The 8,740-nt window shown below is 61.1% G+C and overlaps 1 protein-coding gene across 1 annotated transcript; it reads right to left on the bottom strand.

Annotated features, from left to right (window-relative positions):
* Positions 1 to 347: 347 nt before the first annotated feature.
* Positions 348 to 4,809, bottom strand: CUNH15orf39 (chromosome unknown C15orf39 homolog). Its single transcript, XM_026052620.1, has 3 exons — positions 1,832 to 4,809; positions 790 to 823; positions 348 to 444 (listed from the first exon to the last, which is right to left on the bottom strand). The coding sequence occupies exons 1-3, from the start codon at positions 4,791 to 4,793 to the stop codon at positions 441 to 443; spliced, it is 3,000 nt and encodes a 999-aa protein (XP_025908405.1). The 5' UTR covers positions 4,794 to 4,809; the 3' UTR covers positions 348 to 440.
* Positions 4,810 to 8,740: the final 3,931 nt, after the last annotated feature.

The following is an 8,740-nucleotide window of genomic DNA, read 5'->3' as shown; positions in this document are numbered from 1 at the left end:
TTACCTGAAGGCAGCAGCTCCTTATAAAGGCAATTCCATAACATTTAAAAAATGTCTTCATTAAAAAAAAAAAAAGAAAAAATGTCAGCCCTGTGGCTGGAAGTGGCCGTTCCCCCTGCCCTTCCGTGTGGTGCCAGCTATCCGCAGCGCTTGCCAGCTTGGCTAGCGGGAGGTTTACAGGGCCAGCGTGTTCGGAGGGGAGCAGATGGGACACACTGCCCCTTCCTGAGCTGCCCCCAGGCACTTGCTGAGGCTGCTCGTGCGGGCTCCCTGCAAATGGTTTGGGACCTGCCATGAGGAGACCTCGCTCCGGAGGCGCCGGGCAGCTGCTTCCTCCTGTGCCCCAGGACGCACGCGGCACGGCTCCCAGCACCGCCTTCTCTCCGGTGTCACGCACGGTCACTGCTTTGCCATGGGCTCGCAGCATCTCCACGACAGCCCTACCTAAGGGAGGAGAGAGCGTGAGGCTGGGGATATCAGTTCTGTGCCACCACGTGTCCCCCTGGCCCCGCTGCAAGTGCCCCGCTACGCCGGCCAAGAAGGAGGATGCTGCTGCTCCAGTGATGCCATGGTGTGTAGGAATGACTGGGGCTGGGATGGCAGGACACAGCCCCCCAAAGCTCCCTTGGAGACTCCTAYGGCTGGCAGAAGGAGGACAGCCCCAGTTCCCCACGTGAGAAGCCGGCTGGATCCTACAGAAGCGCTGCAAGCTGAGGCTTGCGCTCCCTCCCACCACATGTACAGACATAGGTAAGTGTCTTTTTGCAAACACGAAGAAGCGTTACCTACTTGGAGAGGTGCTGGTCAGCCTGCGAGCCCGAACCTGCAAGAAATGAAGTTACTGGTGGCTGTCCTGAGCCCGCTGCGTGTTCCCCAAGCCCCCCTTGCTCTAGGACTTCTGCCTCAAGGAGGGCAGTTCCACAGCCCTGCGCTGCTCCCGAGGCAGCCAGGCTCCCTCCACACCAGCACGCATTTCCTGGCCACGCTCTTGAATTCCTGGTATGGACTTCCCAGCTGCCAACACGCGAGACCACAAATGTTCCCGTGCCAAGAAGTTACGCAACCCGCTGCCGACATCTGGGAGGCAGATGCACCCGGAGCTTTTCCTGGAATACGTGGAGCAAGGCATCTGCGAGCRCACCTGGATCCACTCCCACCCAAGGCAGCGGCTTTTCCAGAAACAACCAGAGACTTGGCAGGTCTCCTGGATTCAGAGAGCCTGCCCAGGACACTTGACCAGGGCTCGGTGCCCTTTCCCTTCTGGTAGGTCTGGCAGGGCATCTGGTAGTCAGAGGAAAGCCCCTGGGTGATGACCTAAAGCCTTGGGGGTGTTTTCCTTCAGCATCCCTGCGATGTGGAAGCCAACTTTGGTAATAAAAGGAACAAAAAACCACCACCAAAACCCACTTTGCTCTGTGATAAATTGCTCTCCTTTGCCTCCCATCATGGCCAGAGCTGCAGTGAGGAGCGGCAGGCTTCAGTCTGGGCCGGAGGCAGGGACTGCCCAACACATGGAGGAAATTGCACAACTCAGGAACTGCACGTTTGAATCTTTTCAATGGAAGCGCAGAAGGGGGTTACGAAGACTCGGTTGTGACAATGACTGAGTCAGAGGGGGACTGTGGCTGTGGGACCTCTCGGGAAGGAAACACATCTCCAACTGCTTCACCTCTGCCAGCTACTCAGAAGCAGTGGTGAAGCACCAAAGTGCTTCACCACTGGTGAACAAAGCATCAGATTTATTTCATTACTAATCCCTTGCCTGGACTATCGGTGCTATTTTGGGCGTCTCTGATCATTAGCTCCACATGGGGACAGCTGAGCTACCTACCAAGCTGTTGCTTGATGGAGTCATGCCAGTGAAGGTTCAGCAGATCTGGGTAGATGTCAGGGAGCTGCTTGAGAGCCAGGAGCTTCAGCATGCGGGAAGTGCAGCTCTTGAGCTCTAGGTCCCTCAAAAGCTTCTCTTCTGAGAGGGTGGTTGGGCGCAACTCCACCTTGTGCTCCTGCAGCACTTGGTCCACAGAAGCCCCGGGGAGCTTGGGGAAGAGCTTCTCCTTCACCACGTGGATGGGGATGAAGATGGCACCTGCACGAACCACGTGGGGGAAGGGGCACTTGCGAGTGAACATGAAGGTCTCCAGCTGAGACAGCAGCTTGCTGAGGAGAGCAGCCACATCCTTGAAAGCCAGCCAGATCTCCTTGCCTTTGGTGGGCTTCTGGGGCTCAGAAAGCCTGGGACTGTTCTTGGGTTTGGGGGGAGATTTGGGCATCTCTCTGAGCTCCTCCTTGGGCTCTGTCCTCCTCAGCCACTCCTGGAGCAGCTCTGGGGAGGACCGGGACACGGAACACGAGATAACATTGCAGAGGGACACATGCAAGGCAGTGAAATACTGGCTGGCAGAGGTCTGCTGGGCAGGGGCTTCGCAGTGACTGGGCAATGAGACGTTGTCCTCTCCGGGCACACGCGGCGCTTCGGGAGTGCCAGGCAGCAGTGGCTTTGAAATGTCGGAGAGCTGCAGGTTGAGGCAGGTCACCTGCAGGACAGAGCTGCTGGGATGGGGCTCGGCCTGGGGCTGCGAAGACGCGCGTGGACTTGGTGGAGAAGGGACGTTGCCTGAYGGAGCTGCTGCCGGCGCTCCGGCAGCTGGGCGCGGAGGCACAGCACCAGGTGGCAGGGACTTCAGGATCTTGTATTTTTTGAACATGAAGGTGGCCGAGCTCTGGAAGTTGCTCTTGTCCCGAGAGCCAACCTCTACCAGCAGCGGCAAGGGCTGAGCCTTGGTGTCCTTGGCCTTCTCCACCTTCCTGGGTGCCTCCTCTTTGTGTCTGGCTGCATCTTCTCCTTTAGATGTCCCTGTCACGTGGCCAACAGAGTCCGGGGCTTGCCCTACTCTCACTAGTCTCTTTTTCAAACTAAGGTCCAGAACAACCTCATCGGGCACTGAATCCCCAGCACTGCCATCCTGAGGTGAGGCGCCACTTTTTGCCAAGCAGTTGTGGGGCAGAAGCCTTGGATTGTGGCTCCCTTTGGAACAAGGTCCCCCTTCACCAGGCATGGACACACAGCTCTGGTCCATGCTGCTCCCAGCAGGCAGCACATGGGATGTGGTAGAGACACCTGGCTCTGGCAGAGCCTTGGGAGAGTCCCTGCTTCCCGGGCTGCTCCCCGCGTTTCGGCACAGGCTCTCTGCCTTTGCGTGGTCCTTGGTGAAGGGGTCCTCAGCGGGCCCTTCCAGGTAGTCTCGATAAGGGGCCAAGCTGAAGACCTTGTTGATAACAGGCATGGGTGGGGATGAGGGGGCTGCCTCGCCACTGCCCCGCACGTCCGTCTGTCTGCCCTGCAGAGATGCGAGCTGAGGAGAGGCACGCAGCTCTTTGGCTGCCTCCTTCACCCTGGGGGCCTCTCCCTTGCCCACCTGGCAGACGGGGCTGCTGGCTATGGGGATCGGAGCTGCCAGCGGCAGGCCGGCAGCCCCCCGGCTGCTCTCTCGGAGCGCCAGGCCCGTCCTCCTCTTCTCCAGATACGGCAGGTCCCGCTCCCGTGCGGCGCACCACAGCTCCAAGCCATAGGCCGGCTCTGCCACGGTGAACGTCTCCGGGAGTCTCTCGGCACCGCGAGGCGCCTTGTCCAGGGCGCCAACGGGCTGGAAGGCGCTGGCCACCTTGCCCAGGGCCCCGCGCCCTTCGCTGGGMGGCTCCGTGTGCGCGTCCACGTCGGCGGGCCCAAAGGCAAAGCCGGGGCCACGCAGCTGCTGCTGGGGCTCCGCGGCACCGGGGGGCACGTAGCCCTCTGAGTAGCTCCTGGGCGCTTGCAGCCGCAGGAAGGCGCCGGGCAGAGGCAGCTCATCGCCCGCCGGGAAGCCCAAGTCCCGSTGGCTGCCGGGCATGGAGGGGAGAGTGGCTGCCCGCTGCTCCAGGGCCGCCGCCGGCGGGTACAGCGCGCCTGGCTTGTGCAGGGGCAGCGCGTAGGGCGCGTAGCAGCCTGCCGCTTTCTCCCGGTACGCGGGGCCGTGGCGGGGCAGCGGGCTGGCAGCAGGCGTGCCGGGCTGCAGCCAGGCATCGGACTCCTCGGGGCCCTTGGCGGGCGGCTGGCGGGTGGCCTCGAGGAAGGGCRAGCCGCCAGGTGAGGGGTACTTCTCCAGGGCACCATAGTAGGCAGACGCCAAGGCGGCGGGTGAGCCCAGCTTGGCAGGCAGCGCCAGGCCCGTGGGCAGTGGCACTAGGCTGGGCTTGGCCAGCGGGCCCTCCTCAGGGCCGCAGGATGCCAGCGGGGCAGCGGGGAGAGCCCAGTCAGCGGGTCGCAGCGCCAGCGGCGGCCTCGGGTCCAGGTAGCACACGGGCGTCCCATAGACGGGCTTGGGGACAGCCAGAGTGCTGCAGCGYGCGGGTGCGCCAGCCTTGTGCACGGCCAGCGGCCTCTTCACAGCCGCAGGGCTGCTCCACCTCTCCCGTGCCAGGAGCAGCTCCTGCATCAGGCCCTCCCGGCCCTTGTCGGCAGCCGRGGCTCGCAGGCGGGCACCGGGGCTCTCCGCCTCGCGCTGGTGCCGCAGGCAGGCAGTGCGCGGCAGCTGCCCCGCGGCGCAGGGCACGTAGGCGGCCGCCGGGCTCCAGCGCACCAGCGGCTCAGGGACATCGCGGCCAGCCAGCGGGCAAGTGAAGTAGGAGCCCTTGTAGCCACAAGGGTTGTCGGGGACAAGGGACGCTTTGCAGAGCCCCGGCTCAGGCTCCAGACGAGGTAGTTTGGTGAAAAGGACAGGGTCCAGCGACTCCAGGTGCCGTTTCCCAGCCATCTAGAGCTTGCTGCCAGCGTCTCCCCCGGGCTGGGAGATGGAAGAGGTTATCTGGGTGGCCTGGAGAAGGAAGAGGAAAGCAGAGACATATTGGTTACTTGGTGGGAGCACCCACAACCCTTCTCCTGTTCCCTTAGCACATGCAGAGACYCCAGCATTTGCGTTCACCTTAAAAAAAGCAGCAGGGAAGCCGCATTTCTCCAGCTCCTAGTGCCCAAGAGGGCTTGGCTCGCCAGCTCAGCTTCCCTCCAGCGGCAACATGGTCACACTGGAAAGCTCCTGGCAGGCTGGCCCAAAGCCTCCCTGGCATGGCTGTTCCAGCAAGCAAAGCCAGGGGAGCCTGAGGTGAGGAGGTGGCAGAAGACACCTACAGCAAAGCCCAACATCTGAGCTGGTCCAGCAGTGCCAAAACATCCCCAACCCACGTGAACCTTCCACGGTAACTTGGGGCTCTTTCTCCATGCAGAGAGGGATCATGTCCCACCAGGGACTGTCTCGTGATGCTCACTGCCCACACCTCGCTCCTCCTCAGCACTGAGCTCCGTGCCCGCGGGCTCTGCTCTCCCTTCGGAACGCTGCCTGCCGGCAGGTGGAGCTGCCAGCCCACAGCTGCGCAGGACMCGTTGCTCCAGCATCGCTCCGGCATCACCCACACCCTGCCCGCATCCCTGCCCAGGCATCCTTCGAGCATCACCCGAGCCCACCAAAGGGCTCGCCACAACGTCGCCCATCCCATGGGATCTGCTGTCTGCTCTGTCCCATCKCCCCTTTCTTTTTTTTCTCCACTCTGTGGCAAGAGTAAGGGAAGAAGCAAAGAGGGAAACAGAGCAAGAGCGCCTGGTGATGAGATAAGAGCCGCCTCTGGCTGCAGCCGGGGAAGCACAGTAACTATCTCGGCAGCTCTGCTAGGGCAGATAAATGGACTGAACGTGGGGACACAGCTGTGCAGCGGGGATAGAGACTGCAACACCGCCCAGCCAGCTTGGAAAAAGAGGCATCTTGGAGAAGGCTTCCTCTGCAGGCAATGGAAAAGGTGGTTTCCCTGCAACAGCCCCAGCCCAGGGCAGATTTAGCAGAGGGGAACACTGGTCCCTGCGGCACGTGGCTCCAAGGGAGAGCGTGGACATGGGACACAGGCAAGGAACAGTGGTTCCAGCATGAYTGAGGCAGGCTAAACACCTCGGATGGCCCTTTGGATAGCTTCTCAAATTTGTTGGCATGGCTGAGGCTGCAGGAAGAAAAACTCCTGCGTGATTTCCTTCTTGTTGCCAAGAAAGAAACCCACTTCCCCTTTTATACCCCTTGGAATAAGCTCCCCGAGGAAACAGGCTCCACCAGCTCCTGGGGAGGCCTCACGCTTTCTGAGAGTCTCCTTCTGGCCAGGGCTTTATACCTGGCAGCCTAGCAAGTATCACCACTATATCCATCCCAAAGGGAATTCCCGGGGCCACATGGCCCCGGGAATTCCCTTTGGGATGGATATAGTGGAAGTTTGGGATGGATATAGTGGATGGACATGGAAGGTGGTCACACCTTTCCATGCTTTTTTTTTTTCCCCCCTTTTCCCAAAACCCACAGTAAAGGAGATGTGGCATTACTGAAGCTACGTAAGGGGACCGAGTTGCGCCGCTGTCCCCATGCGCAGCGCGGGCGCAATCGCTCCACATTCGTATCACCGGGTGCCAGCGTCGCCACGACTTCCCAGCACAGCCACGTCCGCCTGTGCCACCCATCCGTTCCGCACGCACACGCCGGGGGATGGCTCCCTTCCTCCGCTTCCACATGCTCCTGCCAGTGGGACCTAAAGAACATCAGAGAAAGCAGAGCTCCCTCTCCTTCTGAGCACCCTTTCTTTTTAGCAGGGAAGGAAGGAAGGAGGCGGGGAAGGAGGGAGGCAAGGAGGGAAGAAAGGGTGGGAGAAAAGAGAGAGGGAGGCAAGGAGGGAAGAAAGGGTGGGAGAAAAGAGAGAGGGAGAGAGGGAGGGAGGGAGGGAGGGAGGGAGGAAGGAAGGAAGGAAGGAAGGAAGGAAGGANGGAAGGAAGGAAGGAAGGAAGGAAGGAAGGAAGGAAGGAAGGAAGGAAGGAAGGAAGGAAGGAAGGAAGGAAGGAAGGAAGGAAGGAAGGAAGGATCGCAGCCCCTTTTGGCACCTTTAAACACTCCCAGTGCACAGAGCCAGTTCAACACGCACACAGAGAAAAAGCCTGGCACGGTGCACACCATGCCAAGCGCCCATGTTTGTGCCACTGCAAAGCAAGCAGGGAGCACTGTCCCCCAGCTCCTCACGCACGTGGCTTTTGGTGTGTGTTTTCAATTGCTTTATCAGAACTTTTCCACTCGATTGTGCAGCGACGTAAAGACTGTTGCAGTCAGCACTGGAAAGTTGGCGGTTGCCAGCAGCTCCTGCACTATCAGTTTTTAACTTTGCCATTGTAAAAGGCTCCAGGATAAGCAGRCCTCAAAGCCATATCCCTGACATTGCAGTCTAGGAGGCACAGGGCTTTTTTGCCCATGGAGGACCCGGGGACAGGGCCAGCACGGGCACAAGTATGAACATCTCCATGTGGGTATATCCGCAGGCCATTGCAATCTGCTTTGGGGACCCCCATCTCTGCCCCCCAGCCTTTATCAGGGGTCCCAGAGCAAAGCAGCAGCAGCAGCTCAGAGCTGATTCAGGCGCCCTCCGTCCACCCTCTGMACGTGGTTTCTCTGATGTCTGATACGGGCTGAGCTCATTAGCCTTGCCCTCGGTGATGGCACTAATGAGTTCTCTCTCTCCCATCCAGCTGCCTCTTGCTGTGAAATACAGCGGCACTTTGCACATCTCCTCTCGCTGGGGCTGCCCAGCATATCTTGAGACAGCGCGTGGGGACGCTCAGACAGGCAGCGGGGGACACCCAGCCACCATTAAAGTCACTGGGGTACACAYGTAAGGAAGGAGCTAGCCCCGTTGCCATCTGAGACCGAGGAAAACGCCTCTGCCTTGGCTTTCATCCCTGAGCTCTCCCAATGGGACTGCTTGCTGCCTGAAGCCCCCGGGACACGGCGTGAGGTGCCCAGGCAGGGCTCCAGGCCTGGATAGGACCGGGATCCTGCCCAAAATGCAAGCACCCGGCCGGCCTGCGCAGGAAGCAGGCTTTGGGGGATTGCCTGAGCAAACMCACGTGCAGCATTCTCAGTGTTCTCCGAGACCGAAACCCCACTGCAAAATACCGGCCTGGGGAAAGCCGGGGGCGGATGCAACACAATTGATTTATCCTTTTTTCTTTTTTTTAACCTTAAACTTCCTTGCCGTTTTTCTTTCCCAGAAGCAAACACAAGGCAGAGGGGAGGGAGAGGGCGGAAAGCACGGGAGACTAGAGCTGCAAAAAAAACAAGCAAAACCAAACAAACGCATGCAGCACGTGCAACACGGGCTCTCCCGCGGCGATAAGCGCCTGCGGGCCGCAGCCGCCGTTATCGAGGGCGTTTGGGATGTTTGGAGGGCACCCCMTCCGGGCGTGCGGGGCCTGGGGAGGGCGCGGGGGCCGGGGTGCCAAGGCTGCGGGCGAGCTCGGGCGCGCTCCGCCGCCTCGCGCCGCGTTGTCGCCCGTCGGGGCACGCGCGCCCGCCCGGCTCCGCGTGCCCGCGATGGCCCTCGAGCCGCGCCACGACGAGCCACAGAAAGAAAAAACCCTGGCCCCGGAGCAGGGAGGGTTTGAGCACGTCGCGGTGCGGACGCGGCTGCTGCCCGTCGTGCGTGCCAGCGCGGGCTGTGGAATTTCCTCGGCTCTGCCCGCCCCCCGCAAAGAGCCGCCGTGGGCTGCGCCCGAGCCGGGGCGGGACACGGCGGGCTCCACGCGGGACRCGGCGCGCTCCGCGCCGCGCACAGCCGCTCAACTGCCCTTAAATGGGGAAGCGGCCGCGGSCCCGCGCCCGACGGGAAGCAGATGAGCGGCGGGAGGCCGGTA

This window comes from Nothoprocta perdicaria, unplaced genomic scaffold (genome assembly GCF_003342845.1).
Source record: "Nothoprocta perdicaria isolate Ctin4 unplaced genomic scaffold, notPer1 scaffold_113, whole genome shotgun sequence".
NCBI lineage: Eukaryota > Metazoa > Chordata > Aves > Tinamiformes > Tinamidae > Nothoprocta > Nothoprocta perdicaria.
Note: the sequence above shows the minus strand (reverse complement) of the source record. Positions and strands in the feature narration are given on the sequence as shown.